The 25,185-nt window shown below is 42.7% G+C and overlaps 1 protein-coding gene and 1 long non-coding RNA gene across 2 annotated transcripts in view; one reads left to right on the top strand and one right to left on the bottom strand.

Annotated features, from left to right (window-relative positions):
• The window catches only part of MALSU1 (mitochondrial assembly of ribosomal large subunit 1), a 28,786-nt gene extending 20,794 nt beyond the window's left edge, over positions 1–7,992 (bottom strand). Inside the window, exons 1-2 of the mRNA XM_043872160.1 lie at positions 7,689–7,992; positions 6,319–6,497 (exon numbers count right to left, since the gene is read on the bottom strand). Coding sequence (XP_043728095.1) covers positions 6,319–6,497; positions 7,689–7,944 — 435 coding nt within the window. The 5' untranslated portion in view covers positions 7,945–7,992. The remainder of the gene's footprint in view (positions 1–6,318; positions 6,498–7,688) is intronic.
• LOC122674088 lies at positions 1,843–24,089 on the top strand. The gene is made up of 3 exons (XR_006334894.1): positions 1,843–1,976; positions 15,760–15,767; positions 24,038–24,089. It is a non-coding gene; the product is annotated as an uncharacterized LOC122674088 (long non-coding RNA).
• Positions 24,090–25,185: the final 1,096 nt, after the last annotated feature.

Below are 25,185 nucleotides of genomic sequence, written 5' to 3'. Positions count from 1 at the left end.
TTCATACAGAGTGAACTCAGAAAGAGAAAAACGAGTCTCATATATTAACGCATATACATGGAATCTAGAAAAATGATACAGTTGAACTTATATGCAGGTCATGAATAGAGTTGCAGAAGTAGAGAATGGAGGTATGGACACATGGGACAGGGAGAGTAAGACCAATTGGGAGGGTAGAATTGCATAAATACACTGCCATGTGTAAAACAGCTAGCTAGTGGGTAGTTGCTCATAGCACTGGGAGTTCAGTTCACTGCTTTGTGATTACCCAGAGGGATGGAGAGGGGTAGGATGGAGGGGGCTGGAGTGGGCGGGAGGCCCAAACAGACGGGATATATGTATATACAGGTGATTCACTGTTGGACAGAAGAAATTAACACATCATTTTAAAGCAATTATACCCTCATAGCTCAGTTGGTAAAGAATTTGCCTGCAATGCCAGAGACCTGGGTTCAATTCTTCGGTCGGGAAGATCCCCTGGAAAAGGAAATGGCAATCCACTCCAGTATTCTTGCCTGGAAAATCCGATGAACAGAGGAGCCTGGTGGGCTACAGTCCATGGGGTCGCAAGAGTCGGACACAACTTAGTGACTAAACCACCACCACCACCACGCCCATTAAAAAATAAACAGAAGATCATTAATGATGAAAAAATCTAAAAACAGAACTACTATTTGCCCTAGGAATCCCTTACTGGGCATATAACCTGAGAAAACCAAAATTTAAAAAAAAACACATATGCACCCCAATGTTCAACGCTGTACTATTTACGACAGTCATGGAAGCAATCTAGATGTCCAACGACGGATGAATGGAATAGGAAGAGGTGGTACATACATACAATGGAATATTACTGAGCCATAAAAAGGAAGGAACTGAGTCAGTTGAACTGTATCTAGAGCCTCTCATACAGAGTGAATAAGTCAGAGAGAGAAAAATAAATATCCTAATTAGAATCCAGAAATATGGCACCAATGAACCTATTTGCAGGGCAGGAATACAGACACGGATATAGAGAAAAGACTTGTGAACACAGTGGGGGATGGGGACACAATTCATCACAGTGAGATGAACTGAGAGAGTAGCACTGAAATATATTCATTACCCCATGTAAAGCCGATAGCTACTGGGAAGTTGCTGAGAGCACAGGGAACTTAGCTCCGTGCTCTGTGGTGACCTAGAGGGGTGGCATGGAGGCTCAAGAGGAAGGAGATACAGTCACACGTAGAGCTGAGTCTCTTTTTTGGATAGCAGAAACTAACACAACACAATAAAGCAATTATACTCCAACTGAAAAAAAAGAAAAGAAAAGAAAACCTATGCAGAACACTACTTTAAATAAATTATAGCCAAGATCTTTTTTGATCCATCTTCTAGATTAATGAAAATGAAAAGAAAAACAGAAGACACATGGGACTAATTAAACTTAAAAGCTTTTGCACAGCAAAGGAAACCATAAACAAGACAGAAAGAGAACCTTCGGAATGGGAGAAAATATTTGCAAAGGACACAAGTGACAAAGGGTTAATCTCCCAAGTAAACAAGTAGCTCATGCAGTTCAATATGAAAAAAAAAAACAAACAACCCAATCAAAAAATGGCAGAAGACCTAACCAGACATTTCTCCAAAGAAAACATACAGATGGCCAACAAACACACGAAGAGATGCTCAACATCACTCATTATTAGAGAAACGCAAGTCAAACTTACAATGAGGCATCACCTCACACTTCTGAATGGCCATCATAAAAAAATCTACAAGCATTAAATGTCTAAGAGGGTGTGGAGAAAAGGGTACCTTCTTGCACTGTTGGTGGGAATTTAAGTTGACACAGCTACTCTGGAGAACAGTATGGAAATTCCTTGAAAAACTAAAACCAGAACTACCGTGTGACCCAGCAATTCCACTACTGGGCACATAACCTGGTAAAACCATAACTCAAAAGACTCATGCACCCCAGTGTTCACTGCAGCACTGTTTACAACAGCCAGGACCCAGAAGCCTGGATGTTCAGCGACAGATGAACAGACTGAGATGTGGTACATACACACGACGGGATGTCACTCAGTCACAGAGAGGGGCGAGGCCGGGTCACCACTCGTGATGGGGACGGACCTAGAGTCTACGGTACAGAGTGCAGGAGGTCAGAGAGAGGAAGAAGTACCGTGTATTAAGGCACACACGTGGAATGCAGGTGAGCCCATCTGCCGGCAGGAACAGAGACGGAGGTGTGGAGGAGAGAGGTGCGCGCACACGGTGGATGGGGAGGGGGACCAGGGGTGGGGCGAGCTGGCAGATGGGGATTGACATGTGTACACTACCATGGGTAAAACAGCTAGCTAGTGGGAACCTGCGGGAAGGCCCCACCTGAGCAGGGAGCTCATCTCAGCGCTCTGTGGTGACCTAGGGGGTGGACGGAGGTTCAGAGGGAGGTGATGGGCTGTGTTCCTATAACTGAGCCACTTAGCTGTACAGCAGAAAGCAACACAGCATTGTAAAGCAATTACACCCCAATTAAAGAAAAATGAAATTATCATTAAGGGGACGGGGAGAGGGATAAATTAGGCGAATGGGACGGACATACAGACAGTACTATAAAATAACCAGCAACAACCTACTTATAGCACAGGAACTCTACACAAGACTCTGTAATGACCTAGAAAAGAGTGGATATATGTATATGTGGGGCTTACCTGGTGGAAGAAAAAAACTGCAGATCAACATACTAGCAAACCAAATTCACCACCACATTAAAAGAATAATACACCAAGACCACATGGGATTTATCTCTGGAAAGGACGTTTCCACGTGAAAGTCAATCAATGTAATAAACCATATTAACAAAATAAAGAACAAAAACCATACAATCATCTCAAATACATGCAGAAAAACCATTTAACAAAACTCAGTACCCCTTCATGAGAAAAACTCAACGAAGATTAAAAAAAAAAAAATCTCCTCAAGATAATAAAGGCCACATATGAAAAGCCCACAGCTATTAGCTATCATCAAACTCAATGACAAAAAATGAAAGTTTTACCTCTCAGATCAGGAACAAGACAAGAACGCCCACTTCTGCCACTTTCTATTCAACACAGGACTGGAAGTTCTAGCCATGGCAATTAGAGCAAGGGAAAAGAAAAAAGTAACCAAACTGGAGAGGAAGAAATAAAACTATCTCAGTTTGCAGATGACATGATCTTATACCATAAAACCGTAAAGACTGCATCCAAAAAAACCTGTTAGAAAAAATGGATTCAGCAAAGTTGCAGGATATGAGATCAACATCCCCAAATCAGTTGTGCTTCTGTATACTTAATAAGCAACCTGAAAGGGAAATGAAGAAAACAATCCCGTTTGCAACAGAATAAAAAAGGATAAAATACTTAGAAATAAACATAACCAAAGGAGCAAGACTTGTACACTGAAAATTACACAACGCCGCAAAGATGACACCAACAAATTGACACCGTGTACCCATGAACTGGAACACAATATTGTGAAGACCATCTACAGATTCAATTCAATCAATCCCTATAAATCCCACAACTTTTTTTCTTTTGTAGAAACAGAAATATGTATCCTAAAATGCATATGTAATCTAAAGGGACCCCAAATAGCCACAAACAATTTTAAAAGGCAAGAGCACAGTTGAAGATCTCAAGCTTCCTAATTTAAAAACTTAAAAAAAAAAAACTTATTACACAGCTACAGTAATCAAAACAGTGATCAAGACAGACTTACAGGCCAATTCAATAAAGAGCCCATATGTTCAAATGTTTTTTTCAACAAAGGTGCCAAGTCCACTCAACAGTCCTTTCAACAAACAGTGTTGGGAAAACTAGATACCCACATGCAAGATCTTACACTGTCTACTAAAACGAATTCAAAATGTACCAAAGATTTCAACATGAAACCTAAAACTATACAACCCTGAGAAGAAAACAGTGGAGGGACTTCCCTGGCAGTGGTTAAGACTCAAAGCTTCCATCGTAAGCGGTGTGAGTTCGATCCCTGGTCAGGGGACTAAGATCCCACCTGCAAGGCAACACAGCCAAAACAAAGAAAATATGGTGGGGAAAGCCTCACGACACTGGAGTTGGCATTTATTTCTTGGATATGAGACCAAAGGCAAGGATAGAAAAATTTAAAAACTTCTGTGCATCAAAAGACACTATCAGAGTAACAAAGCGACCTACAGAATGGGAGAAAATATTTGCAAATCACATACATGACATAGGGTTTATATCCAGAATATGCAGAGAACTCCCGCAACTTCACACACACACACACACACAAATCAATTAAAACATGGACAAAGGACCGTATTCAAGTGCTGCAAATGGGCTCATAACCATGTGAAAAGATGCTCAACCTAATTATCAGGGAAAAGCAAATCAAAATCAGGAGTACTACTTCATGATCCTTAGACTGTCTCAAACAGTAAAGAATCTGCCTGCAATGCGAGAGACCCAGGTTCGATCCCTGGGTAGGGAAGATCCCTTGGAGAAAGTAAGGGCAACCCATTCCAGGATTCTTACCTGGAGAATCCCATGGAAAGAGGAGCCTGGCGGGCCACAATCCACGGGGTCAAAAAGAGCTGGACACGACTGAGCAACTAACACTTTCACACTTTCAGACTCATTTATCAACAAACCGGAAAATAACAAGTGGTGAGAAATCTGAACACCTGTGAACTGCTGGCGGAAACATAAAGTGGTATAGCTACTATGTTAAAGAATATGATAGTTCCTCATAAAATTAAACATAGCATCACCATGATCTGGCAATTTCACTTCTGAAATTAAAAGCAGGAACATGAACTCATGTTTACAGCAGCATTATTCACAATAGTCAGAAGGTAGAAGCAACCCAAATGCCCACCATTTGGGTGGATAAGATACAATATGGTATACATATACATTAAAATAAATATCCAGGCTTAAAAAGAAGAAAATTCTAACACATTCGACAACACAGAAAAACCTTGAAAAGTATTATGCTACGTGAAGTAAGTCAAAAGGGCAAATAAAAGTATGATTCCATCAAAGGAGGTACTTATTAGTGTAGTCAAGTTCAGAGATGGAAAGCAGAATGGTGCTGCCAGAGGCTAGGGGAAGGAAGAATGGGGAGTTCTGGTTTAACGCGTCCAGAGTTTTCTGCAAGATGAAAAATGTTCTGGACACGGATAGAGGTAACCTTCCTACAACAATGTGAATGTAACTAATGCCACTTAACTGCACACCTAAAAATGACTAAAATGTTAAGTTTCATGTTATATACCATAAACAAGAACAACAAAACTTTCTTGACTTGGCCCTTTTCTCCCTTCTCACCTAAAATTTCTGTAAAACTCATTTCTATTCCCCTCCCTTGGTCTTCCACAGAAACTTTCTCTGAAAAATCTCTCATTCTTTTTACAGCTCCAAGTTCAATGATCACTTCTAAGTCTTACTTACTCTATTCTACTACTATATCCGACAGAGACCCTAAGGTCCTTTTTCCTCCATGACCTCCTAGTTCTCTTTGTCTCTCCAACTACCCCATTTTTAAGAATTTTCCTTTGTTCTACCCTGTTGCACCAGGGTTTTGTTCTCAGTCTCCTTATTTTGCCACTCTTCTCTAAGGCAATCCCAGGTACTCTTTTGGTCTTGACTGTCCCCTCCATGACTAATTTTCAACAGGGTGAAAGAAGTATGTTTCCCTCTGGAGTGGTATCAGAATCAGCGTCCAAGTATATTTTCTTCCTCATTCTGATTCCTGTTCAGTCTAGTTGGAAAATGAACTACCTTTTCTTTCCTCAACTAGACTTGTGAATTCAGAAGACAAGGACTAAATCTTTTCATTTAAATTAAACTCTAGGCCAGCACTATCCAACAGAACTTTCTGAAACTGTAGAAATGTTTTATACTTGCACTGTTCAGTACAAATAAGCCACATGTGGCCACCAAGCACCTGAAATGTGGCTAGTACAGCTGAAGAACTGAATTTTTAGTTTTAATTTATAATTACATAGTCACATAGGGCTAGTGGGTAACTGGACAGTTTTGCTCCAGAAATCCCTCAGTAATACTGTATTCTAGTCTGCCTCACGTTACTTGACGCAGAGACAAGAATATGAAATAGCATGACCCACTAAGGCTAGATATTGGTCCTTATAACTTTTTGACCATCAAAGAACATAAAACACTTGTGCCAATTCTGGGTTTCTCATATAATCTCTGTGATGGGTTTAGTTTTCAAGTGCTGCTCTTCAGTCTGACGCGTTGACAGTATTCCATTAAGTTAAAGATTTCAAAGAAAAAGAAAGCATCCTACCATTTTCACAATGTAGTAGGCCATGGCATGTAAGTGTCGAGTGGAAGTGCCACTACCAATCACAAAGTAATCTGTATATTTCATTTCTGGAGGAACTTTGATGACACAAATGTCTCTTGCATTTTCTTGCCTCAGAAGTGAAACCAGCATATCGATGTCAAACTTGGGACCAGCGTGATCTGAAACGCAAAATATTTGGTTGTGTCAGGTGGCTAAGTGAAGACAGACATGCTGTGCACTCAGAAATGCAGGCCGCTGACAGCGAAACTGCTCCTCTGGGAGAGTGCTCAGATCTGAAATGTTTTGTAAAACAACAGGGCCCATGCCTCCTGGAAGTTGAACGCGGGCTCTGGCTTCATATAGCACTGCTCGACTTTTCTGGGAATGTGCTCAGGTCACTGGGAGCCACCACATCCTTTCCTATTAGCAAATGCAAGTAGTACCATACACCAGCAATAACCGCTTCTGTTCCAGTACTTGAGGAAACAAGTAACACCGCTCAAGCAGAGAACTGCTACACAAAGAGAGGAAAACAGAAGCACAATTTGGGGAGGTGGTAACACCCTGGGACATATTAAACTAAATTCCAGCCAGAAAGGGTCAGAGAACTAGCACTGGGAACTGGAGGGGCTCTTGGGTAGCACCCGGCCCACAGCCTTCATCTGAGAAACTCAGACGTAGCCAAGTATGTGTGGCCCCAGATCTACCAAACCGAGGGCAAGAAGTTAACAGCAGTTCTCATCCTGAACTCTCAAGTTTTTCTTACAATACCATTTGGGTTATGTAACAACTGTTATCTGTGAAAATCTTTTTTCCCCCCTCTCTGGAGATTTAGATACTCGGATTGTCACCGTGATGTATTATAGCTTCTGGACTTACGGTTCTCTTAAGCTTTAAAGCTGACTTCCAAGGCGCTAGATGTTAACCTCTCTCTCTCATACTTTCACAGGTGTGATCTGTTTACCATCTCTCAAGCGTCTAAAAACGTACACAAATCAGAGGCCCTTAAATTGACCATATCTCCTATTAGCGCTTCTTATTGCACCCTTTAGACCCCAGCCCCCAGCTCCTCCTCAGAATTCTCACGCCCCAACACTCTTGACAAGTCCATTTCTCGGGACCCTAGGAAGACAGTGAAGGGAGATGAGGACGCTGAGGGTGTAATGCCAAGAGTCCGGCGTGGCTGTTCAGACGGACGCCTGGGGTTTCGGAGACTGATTCAGTTCATCTCTTGGTCTCACTGTGAAATGCAAAGCTGGTGCCAACAACCTTTGCAGGCCCTTCCGGTTCTGCTTTGTAGAAGTTTTGTGACCCCGAGAAAAATACAGAGAGAACTCAGCAGGACCCGTCTCCCCTCTCCATCACCGTACCTGCGGTGCCAGACTCCGGGAGTCCCTCGCCGGCTGTCCCCTCCGCCTGCTCCTCCAGGCCTGGCCCGCCGTGCAGGCCGCGCGCTCGGTCCGGGGCCAGGCAGGCCCTGCTGAGTGTTGCCCTCGCCGTAGGCGTTCCCACGGCCAGCAGCCGAAGCCGACCCCCGGCACCAGCCGCGGGAGAAGCGCGGGGAAAAACGGCCCTGCAGCACATCTGCGCCCCGAGCCGCAGCGCCACAAAGCCGCCGGGCCCCATCGTAATAGCTTTGCGTCGACTCACGGGGCGGGGCTTAATGGGGCTCGTGCAGGTGTGCGGCTTTCGATTGGCTAGGTCAATGCGGCTCGGCACGGAAAATTGACGTCAGGAGCGTGGGCGTGGCCAGAAGGTGGGCCGTGGGCGGAGTATGAAAACTATGCAGGGGAAGAGGATGGTAACCTAACAGTGACCCGGAAGAATTTAGGTATTAGGCAAATATTAATTATTTTTTTAAGTGACTTTGTAATTTACACTACATTTTTGCTATAATGATTCTGTTTCTAAACATATAAGATCGCAAGCTTGAGAGCTAATTTTACGTTTAGGTATAACACATCGATAAATATCTGAAGTAATGCATATCCATCAGAGTAGGTTTTTCTTTGATAATATTTTGAGTGATTTTTCTCACCAGAGGTAATTATTCTAATTACTAACTAAGCCATAGTAACTGATGTTCAATAGCAGTCTTCCACCAAACACCTGGATTTGCTTTTGACAAACGACATTGGCACTTAAACATACATAATATTGGACAATATGAAAATCATTATATCTTTTCTAAATTAATATTTTACTAATTGAGTCTCTAATGAATCAAACTTCTAACCTTTCAAGTTAAAAAACGACATAAAATAAACTTAAACCAGTTAAGATTTTCCTACTTGGTTATGAATTATTTTTTCCCCAGGCTAGCATTCAGATGTTTCAAGTAAACATTCATTTGCTTTCTTCTTAATTCACTCTTTCTACATTTAAAAAATGTTTACTGTATACAAGCTGCTGAAACACATGAAGAGAAACAGTTTCCCATTAACCTGCATTGTCCAGTGGTGGTTTCTTTGTGTTTTATTACCACTAAAGCAACAATACAAAAGTATTTTAAAATTTAGTAGGAGTTTTTGACTTTACTATAAAATTAGAGTAGAATTATCACAATATATATGTATCTAATTCATAATCTAACATTTGGGAGAAGAGGAGGGAAAGAAAAGGAAATGTACTAGTTGATTCAATGTAATCCTAAGGTTCCCAATCTCTTAGGCCTCACTTTATGCCTTTTGCCTCCAGATCCATCTAGAAATCTGAAATTTGTCAAAATAGAGAGATAATTAAATAGAAAAGGTGTTGTGGAACAGACAGGTTAGTTTAAAAGTGGAGAATTTTATCAGAAATTATTTTTACACATTTTAATAACATTAATCAGAATGTAAACCTTAAAAAAAGAAGCCTTTCTCTTTCTCCCTCACTTCAGGCTCTGTCTCACTACTGGATATACTGTTTCAACATCACTAGCAATCAAAGAAATGTGAATAAAAGCAACAATGAAAAAAAAAATGAAAAAAAAAAAAAAAGCAACCAGATCCCTTTTCCAGTCAATAAAATTGGCACCAATCAATAACATGTGGCAGTAGCAAGAGGGGATTGGCATTCTGATACATTGTGAAAGGGTGTAAAATGTCACTGCTCCTTTCTCAGAAATCTCAAAATGCATCTGTTCTTTCTTCAAACAATTCTACTTCTATGAATTTTTACTTAGAAATAATTTTTCCTTTTCAATAAAATATCTAGATTCTAGGGAATTCCCTGGTGGCTCAGTGGTAAAGAGTTTGCCCACCAATGCCAGAGACAAGGGTTTGATCCCTGATCCCACGTGCCTTGGAGTAACTGGGCTTGTGTGCAACAACTACTGAGCCTGTGCTCTAGAGCCTGGGAATCGCAACTACTGAGCCCACGTGCCTACTACTAGAGTGTGCGTGCCCTGGAGCCCCTGCTATGCAACAAGGGAAGCCACTGCAATGAGAAGCCCATGCACCGCAACCAGAGAGTAGCCCCTTCTGGCCATAACTGGAGAAAGCCTGCACAGCAATGAATAAATATTTTAAAAAATAAATAAATAAAATTTAAAAATAAAACATCTAGATTCTAGCAGTTTAAAAAGAAGAATTTAGGGATCAGGAATTAGGTTTTGTAGGAGTCAGAGCACTAGCATTTTACTACTCACCTTGCGTTGCCTTGCACTGTAGTGACATGCTGTGTCCTCTTTTTATTGTTATTATTTTTTCTTGATGTCTCCATTCACCAAAATGTAAACAGTATGAAGGCAGAAATTTTTGTTTAGTAACTGTTCTCTCCATGGCGTCTAAAGTTGAATGTACAAAAGTTGCTTCTGTTGATGAGATTGGAATTAGGACATAGCCCATTACCAAAGAAATTATCAAGATTCCCTCGCAAATTGGAAATCCCATGAGGAAACTCTGCTGTCCTCAGATGGGGTTGGGTGGGAGGCAGAGGTAGAAAGGACCATTTGGAACACGTGCTTAGGTCAGCCCCTAGTTACACTCCCCAGTGGACTTATTTTATACCAATGGACTGCACCCTGGGGCTCACCTCAGTGAGAATAAGGAATACGAGGTGCAGTTCATATTGAATTGTAGGATGTGAGAGCTGAAAGAAACCCAGGGAGGAAAACTGATTTGCCTGGGGCCAAGCTGGAATCAGAAGCTGATTCTGAACTCCAGCGTGCTAACTTCTGAAAGGAAGAGGCCAGTAGAGGAAGGGAGCAAATATTATAGCTCAAGTACCTGGAACAGTGCCAAGTACACAGTAGCTCCTCCAAACGCTCGATACCTTACTTACTTTCTTTTAAAGAACTCCAGGCATTCCTTTTAAAAAATTAAAAACCACAGAAACTAATAATAAGCACCTGTGTGTACCACCACTAATATTCACATTGCTTCAAGTTATTTTTTAAAAATAATAAAGTGTTACAGATAAAGTTAAGTCTCATCTTCTTCACTTCCATTTACCCGCAGGCATGAATTTGGTGCTTCTCCCAGAATTTGCCATCAGTTCCATGTTCCACTATTTTTTCACATCCCAAAACTGTTTTACCACCTATGTTTGCCATCTCATTTAATGGGATCATCAACACACACACACCCAAATCTCCTAAACTCTGGACTGCATTCACTGCAGGATCTTTCTGCAACAACTATTCCCTTGTCAAATCCTGTTTATGCTACTTTCAAAATATTTTTTGAATCCAGCTTCTTGTCTTCATTCTCATTGTTCCTTCCTTAGTCTGAGATCTCAATAACTTTTGGCTCATTACTGGGACAGACTCCTACCTGGGTCTCCTGTCTCTAGTCCATCTCTACTCTTTCCATCCTATATCCTGCCAACTAAAATTATTTTAGCCTCACCTGGTCTTTGCTGTTTTCCAAACACGCCATAACATTTCCACGCCGAGCTTTGCAAGCACTATTCCATTCCGTGTTTCAAGAATGCACTTCTTCCACCTTTGCACATGGCAAACTCAGACCCCCTCTGTAAAACCTACTTTAAACATTAAGATATCTCCCCTGACTCTCTCAGACGGTCCTTCCACAACCCTTCATCCCTTTGTTCATAAATGTCTTTAACATTTACCATGTTTGATTGGATGATAACCCATTGGAAAAGACTTAGATTTCCAGCTCTTCTGTTTACTAGCAGTGTAAGACTGAAGTCAATTAATCTCCTTGAGCCTTTTATTTATCACTTCCTCTCAGTGCTTTTTCCAGCACCAATAAAACTGCTGACGTGATCCCACAACATTTTGGACTTTCAAATACAAATATATGATATGGATGTGTGAGTGTGAGTGTGTGTGAGTGTGTGTGTGTGTGTGTGTGTGTGTGTGCATGCACACACTCAGTTGCTCAGTTGAGTCCTACTCTTTTGTGACCCCATGAACCATGGCATGCCAGGCTCGTCTGTCCATGGGATTTCCCAGACAAGAATACTAGAGTGGGTTGCCATTTCCTAATCCAGGCGATCTTCCCAACCCAGGGACTGAACCCATGTCTCTTGCATCTCCTGCATTCGTAGGCAGATTCTTTACCATTGCACCACCTGGGAAGCCCCATATGATATGGAGGACATTTACTCTACTCATCCTCTCTCCTGTCTGGAAGCTCCTGAGGGGCAGGGACTATTCACCTTTCCCCTCCCTACCCACGCCCTGCGCCTGGCACTGGAATGGCTTGGCTGAAACCTTGGTGAGCGTCCTTGAGAAGAGAGTGAATCACTGCATGGGTGGGTGACCCACTGTATGCAAGCTGCACATTAAGAAGAAAGCATACTCTTCATTGTGAAGGTGAGTACGTGTAGGGCTGGTAGCCTCCAAGTCCCTGTCAATTCCTGTCGGCTGTGGGAGGAAAGATAGCCTCGTTGCCTGCCAGCACCCAGGAAACCGAGGGAACAATGTGGCTGCTCAGAGGCCCAGCTCTGGAGTGAGCGACAGTTCTGAAATCTGAGGGAAAAGACCTGCCTAAGCCAAGGGGTGGGAATGTGAGCCTGCACTCTGGCCCAACAAACAGGCTCGTTGGAAAAATGGTGGAGGAGTTTCTTCCCACAAAGGAGCCTCCTCCTTGAAAGGCCCCTGGCAGGCAGGACTCTGTGATGCTCTTTTTTTTTTTTTTTTTAATTTATTTATTATTATTATTATTATTATTTTTTCCAGTGGGTTTTGTCATACATTGATATGAATCAGCCATGGATTTACATGTATTCCCCATCCCGATCCCCCCTCCCACCTCCCTCTCCACCCAATTCCTCTGGGTCTTCCCAGTGCACCAGGCCCGAGCACTTGTCTCATGCATCCCACCTGGGCTGGTGACCTGTTTCACCATAGATAGTATACATGCTGTTCTTTTGAAATATCCCACCCTCACATTCTCCCACAGAGTTCAAAAGTCTGTTCTGTATTTCTGTGTCTCTTTTTCTGTTTTGCATATAGGGTTATCGTTATCACCTTTCTAAATTCCATATATATGTGTTAGTATGCTGTAATGTTTTTTATCTTTCTGGCTTACTTCACTCTGTATAATGGGCTCCAGCTTCATCCATCTCATTAGGACTGGTTCAAATGAATTCTTTTTGATGGCTGAGTAATATTCCATGGTGTATATGTACCACAGCTTCCTTATCCATTCATCTGCTGATGGGCATCTAGGTTGCTTCCATGTCCTGGCTATTATAAACAGTGCTGCGATGAACATTGGGGTGCACGTGTCTCTTTCCGATCTGGTTTCCTCAGTGTGTATGCCCAGAAGTGGGATTGTTGGGTCATATGGCAGTTCTATTTCCAGTTTTTTAAGAAATCTCCACACTGTTTTCCATAGCGGCTGTACTAGTTTGCATTCCCACCAACAGTGTAAGAGGGTTCCCTTTTCTCCACACCCTCTCCAGCATTTATTGCTTGTAGACTTTTGGAGAGCAGCCATCCTGACTGGCGTGTAATGGTACCTCATTGTGGTTTTGATTTGCATTTCTCTGATAATGAGTGATGTTGAGCATCTTTTCATGTGTTTGTTAGCCATCTGTATGTCTTCTTTGGAGAAATGTCTGTTTAGTTCTTTGGCCCATTTTTTGATTGGGTCATTTATTTTTCTGGAATTGAGCTTCAGGAGTTGCTTGTATATTTTTGAGATTAATCCTTTGTCTGTTTCTTCATTTGCTATTATTTTCTCCCAATCTGAGGGCTGTCTTTTCATAAATCACAGCAAGATCCTCTATGACCCACCTCCCAGAATATTGGAAATAAAAGCAAAACTAAACAAATGGGACCTAATGAAACTTAAAAGCTTTTGCACTACAAAGGAAACTATAAGTAAGGTGAAAAGACAGCCCTCTGTGATGCTCTTAAAGCACAGGCTCCATGGTTCCTGGGACGCCAACCGTTCATCCCATTGCAAACCTCAATACCCACTCCAGGTTGCACCCGTGTCCTTGCAGCACAGAGGACATGACTGGCAAATGAACAGCAAACATCTGAGCAGCAGGCAAAACAGACTCCACACTCTGCGGGGAGGTGGGGTGAAGAAAGACAGAAGTGCCGACCTCTAGGTTTATAAAACAATGAGTCCCTGTCACCGAACTTCTGCTTAAATGGATTTTCCCTCTTCCAATCAGGAGACTACAAAAAGGAGGACAAAGTAACTTTTAAATAGAAATACACAAACGTAGCACATCCAGAATTAATTTGATTTATGAAAGAGGTAACTTTAATACTAGCCCTTCCCTCTGCAAGCTCTCCCGAAAGCAGAAACAGTACGACAATGGAAATCTGAGGAAATAGGTGAAACTTAAAATGAGGCAGGAATATTGACCGACAGCTGCAACTGCCCAGTTACTGCCCAGTTACTGCCCAGTTGTGGAATGAGCTGCCTGTGAGGTTGGGAAGGGTAGCTGAGCTGCAGAGAAGTGGTCCCCACCTATTTCACTACAATGAATAATAAAAAATTGTGGCTATTTAAGTATTAGTCATTGAACACATGCATGACAAAAAGCTGCTATGAACAAAGCAACTTTTTAAAATAAAATTTTTTTTTATAATAAAATAAAATTATATTGAATTGTGATATATCCTTTGCAACCAAAAGGTCCAGCCATTAGGAAACACAGAAGCATAGTAAATTCATGCATGGAGTAAGCAAAGACCGGACTCGATAAACTTCCTAGTCCCCAAATTGTATGAATTCATCCATTCATTTATTAAACAATGATGTACTAGTTGCAGCATTACACGTCCTGGAGTCAAATGTGGGTCCATCGGAGAAACCTGCTCAGCCTTTCTCTAGTTCAGCCTGCTCTTTTTCTTCCTCTCTGTTCTCTCTGATGCAGGGTCTTGAGGTACCTCTGGTTTCATCTCCAAACCAGCGCCCCTGATCCCTCCCCAATCCCTGAAGCTAGCTGCAGCTTCCCACCTTCCTACCTTCCCACCTTCCCACAATGCTCCAGGAAACAAGTTCAGGAACCTCTTGTCTTTGCTGCTAACAGAACGAACAGGAGGCTCCTCAGTTAACACACCAAGGGTGTATTAAGATCCACAAACTTCAAATTCCATGTAGTCATGGACACTGGTTAATTTATAATTCCTGATGTCCTCAGGAAGCCGCTTCAGCCCTCCATTCTCAGCACCCCAAAGAGAGAGATTATCAAACCATCCTCCCCTTCTGATTCTGTCTTTAAAAACCAACCAAGGACTTAAAGTCCACACCCAACAGCAGATGTCTCTGTTCTCAAACAGGGACATTTTGCATCTCTGAGAACCTCTCTGATGGGTAACAGTCTTTCCCCTGAGTCTTTACCAGGTAGGAAAGAAGACCTGTAAAAATTGCTTTCATTAATTAACTTTAAGGACTTGTTGCCAACAAGCTGGGTCTAACATCACAGAAAATGATAAATCACAGATAATGAGAAACTGCTATTTTGGAATCATTTTCATGAGAATGGAACATCCCACTCGTGCCTAAAAACTCGACGCACGTGGGTCGGTTCACACTGAGAAGTGGTTTTGCTATCCCTCCTGCGGCCGAAGCAACACTTCAGATAAAGGTGTTTCAGAGACAACTCTCTACATTTACCTCAACTGCGCAGTCTAACGAGCAAGGCCCCTGAGTGTGCTGCTCAGCCCTGCTGGTCATTAGATGGTGACACTCTTAAGGGAATCTGAAACAGTATTAGTAACAGGACATGTTTCCCCCTTGTTTACACAACCCTTTTGAGTGATTGACTAACGACAACCACAGCCCCATGAAACTCCACCTGTAGCACTATATGTTCACTCAGAGGCTCTGTGGCCCTCCTGACCCCCCAAGAAATCAGACCCCCACCCCCACCCCTGCCCCTTCACAAAAAGACCCTGAGTTGTTTTCTTTCAGCCCAAACCTGATTTCTGATGAGCCTCTGATTTCTTTTCTGATCAGATGCCTTGACAATCCAGTACAGATTTGGCTCAGATTTTCTTTTTTTTTTTTTTTATCCCAGTTTTATGAGTTGCCTCCCTTTTGTAATTATTATTCCAAGACTTGAATAATTCAGAAGAGTAGATGTATTTGACCACTGACGGCTGACCTCCCAGGGACTGGCTCAGAGCAAGCAAGCTCAGACTCCTCAGCAGTGGCCCCCTCCTCTGACTGGATCCTCGCCTTCGAGGGCTTGCAATCTCACTCCAAGTCACCTTGGCGGAAGGGTGCCCAGAGGGGCACTCGTCAGAGGAGCTGAGGGGACACCTCTTTGAACCTGAGACCTCATCTTTAAAACAGCAAAACTGACAAAGGTCCATATAGTCAAAGCTATGGTTTTTCCTGTAGTCATGCATGGATGTGAGAGTTAGACCAGAAAGAAGGCTGAGCACCAAAGAACTGGTGCGTTCTAACGGTGGTGCTGGAGGAGACTCTTGAGAGTCTGTTGGACTGCAAGGAGATCAAACCAGTCAATCCTAAAGGAAATCAACCCTGAATATTCATTGGAAGGACTGATGCTGAAGTTCCAATACTTTGCCACATGATGCGAAGAGCCAACTCATTGGAAAAGATCCTGAAGCTGGGAAAGATTGAGGGACAGAGGAGAAGAGGATGGCAGAGAATGAGATGGCATCACCGAATCAATGGACATGAATTTGAGCAATCTCTGGGAGACAGTGAGGGACAGGGAAGCCTGGCGTGCTGCAGTCCATGAGATAACAAAGAGTGGGACATGATTTAATGACTAAACAGCAATAACAACCACCTTTGGACCACATCTAAAGAGCAGCAGTGATAATACACATTCATTTCCACTGTTGCAACAGATCAATCCTCTTATCTCCTTGGTGGCTTCCCAAATTTATGCCACAAGAAAAATTCAGAGAAGTGTAACCAGTGAGTTTAGGAGTGCTCCATTCAGGCTTCTTAAAATACAGAGGGGATTCCTTAGTCCCCTGGGATGCCAGTCATTGTGTGAGTGGCTTCTGGGGCTTCTGCGTTTCCTTGTGGCTCTCTTGGTTGTGTTATTTGTTCCTCATGCAGCTGCTGCTGTCAAGACCAAGGTGACAACACCAACTGCACAGCCTTTCAGGGACCAATAACATTTATAGCATTTGCATGGCTCTATCAGGTTCACTTATTTTCACAAACATACTTTTCAGTATCTACTCTGTTTCAGGCACTATTCCAGATACTGCAAACAGGATCCTTGGCCTGAAGGGGTTTCCTTTCTGGTCTGGGAGATAAATAAACAACAATAAGAGCAGAAGCCAGGCGATTACCATCCCACTGATAAGTGCTATAAAGGGTATAAAATACAGGCTGCCATGGGAGCATTAGTAGCATCAGACTGGGTGGCTGAGGCCAGGGAAAACCTTCTGTCTTGAAAGCAAACAAACCAACAAAAAACTAAGGTTGAGTAATTGTTGAAGCTACATTATGTCTTGAGAGTGGTTTCTCTCTCCTTTTGTATGCATCTGAAACTTTCTACTTTTAAAACAAAATCACAGTAACAGAAACTCTGCTCACTGTTTCTAACTGTAAGTATGGTTCTCAATTCTAGAAGCTTTTTATTAATAGAAAGAAGTCCATTTAAGCCAATGTTGATTGTCTGTCATTCCCTCAACACACTTTCAATTTCCTTGTCTATAGCATTAAATGTATGAAGCATATGAAACTTATGTTTTGTATCTGACCATTCCAATATATTCAGTGGTTGCCAGCCTGACTCTTTTTATCATGTCTGCAGACTCATTCATGAAGGATTATTTGCACATATGTCTAGTGAGTTATTGTTCTGTTTTTTAATTATGATCCCATATATCTTGAGATTTTATCTGTTGAAATTCTCTAAAGCTTAGAGTTCCTGAAGAGAAAGTTTGTACTGCTTCTGCCAGGTATATGGAGCCATTCATTACTCACCAAGGGCCACTTTAAACGAAATGTTTAACTATGAATTTCTTCAGTGTGAATACCAATTCTAAAACCACATGAGTACAGGCTTGTGGTTCGGAACTCTCAGAGGGGACTGTTCATTTCATTCCTCACTTCCACCCGCACCACCAGAGTCCTGAGCCGGCTCAGTCAAACATTTCCACTCTACATCAATGAGGTGCATATTTGTCTATTTCACCCAGAGAGGATATCATTCCAGAATTCTGACTTTATGCAAGAAGGGGGTGGAGGAGGGTTGTCCTTCCCTTCTGCCTGGTCTTCATGTGTTTATCTTTAACCCAAAGAGCAAGTCTTTAAACCCAAGCTCCGGCATCCTAGCAGAGAAGGCAATGGCACCCCATTCCAGTACTCTTGCCTGGAAAATCCCATGGACAGAGGAGCCTGGTAGGCTGCAGTCCATGGGGTCGCAGAGTCAGACACAGCTGAGCGCCTTCACTTTCACTTTTCACTTTCACGCATTGGAGAAGGCAATGGCAACCCACTCCAGTATTCTTGCCTGGAGAATCCCAGGGACAGGGGAGCCTGGTGGGCTGCCGTCTATGGGGTCGCACAGAGTCAGACACGACTGAAGTGACTTAGCAGCAGCAGCAGCTGGCATCCTAAGGGTGTGTGTACACTCACACAAAACCCCTAGAAAGAACTCTGGTTACACTGCTTGATTTCTCTTGTTTTCTCTAGATCTGTTTTTTTTTTTTTTGAGATAGATTCTGGTCATGAAAGCTTCTCCTTACTTTCCTGCTGGCTTGCTCATACACTAAAAACATGTTTTTATATCTTATTCAATATTTTCAGTCGAGTTGTAATGGGAGGAATATCTTTGAGCATTGGGTCCATCTTATACTGGGAACTGAATCAACAATTGGGATTTTATCTTTTTTAGTCCCCCAAAGGGTCATTTTCACCTGACACTGAAGCTCGCCCACGACATGGGCACTAGCAGGTAACCCGTCTCAATCTGGCCTGCCTCAATTTCAGCCCCACTGTTCTGAAGCCTTCCGAAGCAGATGCCTGGGCCCTGTACCCTCAGAGAGTCCTGACTCCTGTGCAAGTCCTTTGTTATAGGGCTAGTCAGAGGTCTTGGAATCATCTGAAGAGTCACAGGGGTACTGGGTTATTATTGTTCCAACTCTACAAATTGTGTTGTTTTTTTTTTCAGAAAGAAAAACTTTCACATTGCTAACTGTTAATTCCCATTTCCAAGGATAAAGTTGCCTTAGTTGCTTGTGAAAAGGAAGAACTTAAGGAGTACAAATGTTTTCATGGCTCTAGGTTTCATTCATTCTTCTTTCCAATACTTTACAAACACTTAGGAAACAACCCTTTATTCCTTTGAAATTCAAGCCTCTGTGATGTCTGAAGATTTTTTTTTAAAGTATATCAAGTTTATATACATAATAAACCAGGGATGCTGCAGATGAACTTGACACTGAGGAAATTAGATCACTTTCTACCCTTAGAGGATCTTTCAAAGTCCAAAACCAAAACCCAATGCATAACAGTCAGGGTACAATTTTTAACTTTCTTTTTTAAACGTAAGGAGGTGCCATGCAAACAGGATGCTTCTTAAATAACCAAGAAGAATCTTACATAATCTACATCATACCAGGATGCAGCAGTTGTTTGTTTCTTTGTTTTAATGAGAGGATTTACCCTGCCCTTATTTCTACAAAATAAGATATCTATGATTTCCTAAGAAGGAGGCTTCTGCTGGTGGGGTGGGGGGCTTCCTGACTGAAGCCATGGTGGGAATCTTTGCTTCCTTCTTTTCATTCCTGTTGCTCTCTTTAGGGTTCTGAAATAATATGGTTATGATCAAAGTAAGACCCAAACACCTCTCCCAGGGGGACACATGGTAAGATGTTAAGAGTATCAACAGCTGTGATGAGACAAGCTCATGTTGGGCAAATCACAGTGGCCTGGACTGACTGTAAGACAATAAATTTAAGCCAATCCTACATTGAAAGGATTCCAGTTGAGAAGCATTCTAAGTCTGTATTCTCTTTCACTGAGCACCCCCTGCCTCCACATCTCTTTCTCTCTGAAATGTCCAGGCTCTCACCACACAGGCAATGACCACGAGAAACACACGACAGCGTGTGCCTGCAGCTGCCTGGAAAGCCCGCTTCTCACGCTGAGACGCCACACAAAGGCTTTTCCCTTGCTCGAGGACAGGATGGCTTGAACTCTGCTTTGCTTTTGTTTCACACTGGGTCTGCTCCCCTCTGCCAGACGACCACATCAAAAGTGATTCCTCTGGGGAAAACACAGACAGAACACTGACAGAATTTGAAGCAAGATCTGTACATCTGAAACTAACACAACATTGTAAACCAACTCGAGTCCAGTATAAAACAGAAATTTTTTCTAAAAAAGAAAAGATACCCGCCCCTCAATGTTCACAGTGGCAGGATCTACAACAGCCAAGACAGGGAAGCAACCTAAATGCCCTCTGACAGAGAAATGTATAAAGATTCGGTCCGTATATACAATGGAATGTTACTCAGTCATTAAAAAGAATGAAATAACGCCTTTTGCAGCAACATGGATGGACCTAGAGATTATCATACTAAGTAAATTAGGTCCAACAGAGAAAGACAAATATCATATGATATCATTTACATGTGGAATCTAAAACAAATGATACAAATAAACGTATTTACAAAACAGAAACAGACTCATAGTCTTCAAAAACAAAACTTTTGGTTACCAAAGGGGAAAGGGTGGGGAAGGGATAAATTAGGAGTTTGAAATTAACTTATATATCCTACTATATACAAAATAGATAATCAACAAGTACCTACTATATAGCACAGGGAACTACACACTCAAGATTCTGTAATAACCAACGTGAGAAAAGAATCTGAAAAAGAATAGGTAGATGCATACGTATAACTGAATCACTTTGCTGTATGCCTGAAATACAGCACTGTAAACTGACTATGCGTGTGTGTAAGTCACTTTAGTCTTGTCCAACTCTGTGCAACCCTATGGACTGTAGCCGGTCAGGCTCCTCCGTCCATGGGATTCTCCCACATGAAATAAAAGTTAAAAAACAAGACCGAACCTCGTGGCTGGAGGGATGGGATGAATTGGGAGATGGGGATTGACATATACACACTATTATGTATAAAATAGACACCTAATGAGACCCTTCTCTACTGCAGAGGGAACTCAGTGCTCTGTGGTGACCTAAATGGGGGAAATTTTAAAAAAGCGGGAAGTGGGGGTTATGTGTATGTACAGCTTATTTGCTTTGCTGTAGAGCAAAAAACAAAGACAACATTGTAAAGCAACTATGCTCCAACAAAAATTAATTAAAAAAAAAAAAACCGAAACAAAACAAAAAGCTGTCTCTTGGGTTGCGACAGAGTTGAAATGTGGGGTTCTTGAGACATGTTTCTCTGAGGTCTCCTGTCTGCATGACGACAGGACAGCTCCTGTAGAAGCTCCCATGGGTGTGGGTGGTAGGAGTGTTAACTAGACTAATTAGTCTATGTGTAGCCCTAATTCCCCAACCATGCTATTAACACAGTGGCTGACCTTCAGCCTCTTATTCTGTGCTGAAAAAAATACCTTAGCTAATGACCCGGAGTTTGTGGTATTTTAAACAGCAGGTAACCAGCAAGTTGCCTCAGAGCAGCCACTTAATGATTATTGATTTCAGTGAGATTTTTTTCAAAAGGTGTTCTGTGTTAGAAAGGGACAGATGAGACACTCCAAGAAGGACTCCGAGTCTAAGACCCAGTTTTTGGCATCACTGGACTTAGCATGCAGTGCAAAAAAAGACACAAATATGTGAGGTTGGAAAATAAGACAGGATTTAATTAACCGCATAGACTGCAACAGGGGCTTCCAGGTGGCTCAGTGGTAAAGAATCTGCCCGCCACTGCAGGAGACACAGGTCTGATCCCTGGGCCGGGAAGATCCTCCAGAGAAGGAAATGGCAATCCACTCCAGTATTCTTGCTGGGAAATCCTCTGGACAGGGGAGCCTGGTGGGCTACAGTCCAAAGGGTTGCAAAGGGTAGGACACGACTGAGCACCCAAGCACAAAAAGCACATATACTGCCACAGCATAATGCTACGCAGCTGTTTTAAAATATGACTCCAAATTCTTCGATATTTTTCCCATTGAGAGGTGAGGTCTGTGTCCCCTCCCCTCAAATCTGGATGGGCTTGTGAGTGTTTCCACCAACAAAACACGGCTGAAGTGACGCCATGTGACATCTGAAGCTCGGTTAGAAAAGGCGATGCCATTTCTACCTGGCTCTCTTGAATGACTGCTCTTGGGACATTCCCGCACAGAATACAAATCTCGCCTGGTGAGAAGTCTGGTGTGCATGGAGACACCACACTAACCTGCTCTGGTCCACAGTCCCAGCTGAACTCAGCCTTCCAGGCAGCCCAGGTGGTGCCCAGACATGCGAGTGGGGAAGCCTCCAGATGATTCCAGCCCCTAGTCTTCCCACCAAGGCCCCAGACATCATGAAGGAGAAAAAAGCCGAACTTGTAGTGCTTTGTCTAAGCCCCTATGCCATGGGATTGGTCAACACGATAGAGACTTCACACCACTAAGCTAGGGATGTTATGCAGCCATGGTAACTGACACCCACTTCCACCTCCAAACAAACCATTCAAATTGTGCGAAAGAAGTTCAGCAGAGAGACCAGCTCACGTGTACTCGAGGAACATTTTGTTGAAACAGAGGAGAAAGCACTTTTTGCTGGGTAGGAGAGGAGAAGACAGTGGGGGCCCAAGGCTGGATATGTTTGATTCTAGGTAGAGTGAATAAACCAAATGGTGAACAGGGAGGGTTCTGGCAGCAAGGAGTAGAGCATGAAGGTGGAAAGGAAAGTGGGGGCCAGACTGCAGCACAACTGTGCCCCTCTTTCAATCTTGACACAGTGAGGCCCATCGTATGTGGGTCATCAACCCAAATGCAGGCCTGAGGTATGAGCTGTGATATCACCTCAGTTCTGCTCTGTGCTCATCCCAGGGCAAGGCAGTGGTTTAAGGGTTAAACTGAATCCTCATCTGAAGAAAGGCACTTTATTACTTACAGATGATATGCCTCCCAACCTGCCACCATAGACAGTCTTCAAGGTCACACGAGTGTCTGGTTTTCCCTGTAGGTGATGGGGTGGTGACTGAAGACTCCTTAATACCAGCTCAACAATTCCAAAATCATCTTTTAAAAGCAGGCCTTGGAAGCACCAAGCAGTATGAATATGGAGAGAGAGACAGAGACACACAGGGAAAGAATTGGGAGAGCCGTTTGGAGAGCGTTATTAGTAATCCGGATCTGAAGTGATAACAGCCTGATGGAAGCACATTGGAGAGGAAAAGCGAGAACTTCTGTTTTTCAAAAAAAAGTCTCAGAAGTGCATATTCTTTAAAGGGCCTCATAAGAGCATTCATCATTTAAGGATATTTTAAAGGGCATTCTCAGGGGATAAATGGTACGGCCAAGCACATTTCCATTGCTCTCTTCATAACCTCATGGGGTTGCTTAGAGGAGACTGAGGCTAGGACTAGAATCAAAATGTCACTGGCTGTAGAATCAGCTGCACCCTCAGGACATGGTCTGATTTCCTGGGGCTCAGGCCCAAGTGGGGAATAGCTAAATAGCAGTATATGGTATAAAGTGAGGAAGAAAAATAGCGGGCAGCTTGGAAACCCAGCATCTGTACTGAAGCAGACTTTGGTTCCCCAAGCAGAGCCTTCTGCCATGACCCTGTGAGGAGTCAGTTGCTGTGGAGCTTCTAAGGTCACCTCTAGTCAGGGGCTCCTGGGGTGACAGAGGTCAAGTCCCCTCACTTTGTAAGTGAGGGGAAGTAAATTTGGGATATTACTCACCAACAGTCACTATGAATCCAATCAGAAACATCTTTAAGTTTGAGGGCATTCCAAAATAAATGACTCATGCAACTCAGTGTCAAAAAACCAAATAACTGAATCAAAAAATGGGCAGATCTAAACAGACCTTTCTTCAAAAAAGACATACAAATGGCCCAAAAAAACACATGAAAAGATGCTGAACATCACTAATTATTAGAGAGATGCAAATCAAAACTACAATAAGGTATCACCGATCAGAATGCCCATCACCAAAAAATTGGCAAACAATGAACGCTGGAGAGGGTGTAGTGAAAAGGGAGCTCTTCCACACTGTTGGTGGGAATGTAAATTGGTACAGCCACTATGGAGGACAGTATGGAGGTTCACTAAAAAGCTAAAAATAGAGCTACATGTGATCCAGCTATCTCACTCCTGGGCATATATCCAGAGAAAGTCATAATTTGAAAGATACATGTACCCCAATGTTCATAGCAGCACTATTTATAGTAGCCAAGACGTCGAAGCAACCTAGATGTTCATTGACAGAGGAATGGATAAAGATGATGTAGTATATATATACCATGGGATATTACTCAGTCATTAAAAGAATGAAATAATACCATCAAGTGGAGAGGGAGGTGGGAGGGGGGATCAGGATGGGGAATACATGTAACTCCATGGCTGATTCATGTCAATGTATGACAGGACCCACTACAATATTGTAAAGTGGTTAGCATCCAACTAATAAAAATAAATGAAAAATAAAGGATGAAATAATGCCATTTGCAGCAACATGTATGGTCCTAGAGAGTATCATCTGGAGAAGGCAATGGCACCCCACTCCAGTACTCTTGCCTGGAAAATACCATGGACAGAGGAGCCTGGTAGACTGCAGTCCATGAGGTCGCCAAGAGCCGGACACGACTGAGTGACTTCACTTTCACTTTTCCCTTTCATGCATTGGAGAAGGCAATGGCAACCCACTCCAGTGTTATTGCCTCGAGAATGCCAGGGACGAGGGAGACTGGTGGGCTGCCGTCTATGGGGTCGCACAGAGTCAGACACGACTGAAGTGACTTAGCAGCAGCAGAGAGTATCATCAGCTCACTTCAGTCGCTCAGTTGTGTCCAACTCTTTGTGGCCCCATGGACTGCAGCATGCCAGGCTTCCCTGTCCATAACCAACTCCCAGAGCTTACTCAAACTCATGTCCATCGAGTTGGTGCCATCCAACCATCTCATCTTCTGTCATCCCCTTCTCCTCCCGCCTTCAATCTTCCCCAGCATCAGGGTCTTTTCCAATGAGTCAGTTCTTCGAATCAAGTGGCCAAAGTATTGGAGTTTCAGCTTCAGCATCAGTCCTTCCCGTGAATATTCAGCAGTGATTTCCTTTAGGACAGACTGGTTGGATCTCCTTGTGGTCCACGGGACTTTCAAGAGTCTTCTCCAAGACCACAGTTCAAAAGCATCAATTTTTTGGTGCTCAGCTTTCTTTCTTTCACTAGTATGAGAAAGAGTATCATACCAGTGAAGTAAGTCAGAGAAAGACAAATATCATGTGATATCACTTATATGTGAAATATTAAAAAATGGTATTAAGTAACTTATTTGCAAAACAAAAATACAGTCACAGTCATAGAAAACAAACTTACAGTT

The sequence above is a fragment of the Cervus elaphus genome, chromosome 18, assembly GCF_910594005.1.
Source record: "Cervus elaphus chromosome 18, mCerEla1.1, whole genome shotgun sequence".
Lineage (NCBI taxonomy): Eukaryota > Metazoa > Chordata > Mammalia > Artiodactyla > Cervidae > Cervus > Cervus elaphus.
The sequence above is the reverse complement of the archived record's forward strand: the minus strand, read 5'-3'. Positions and strand labels throughout refer to the sequence as shown.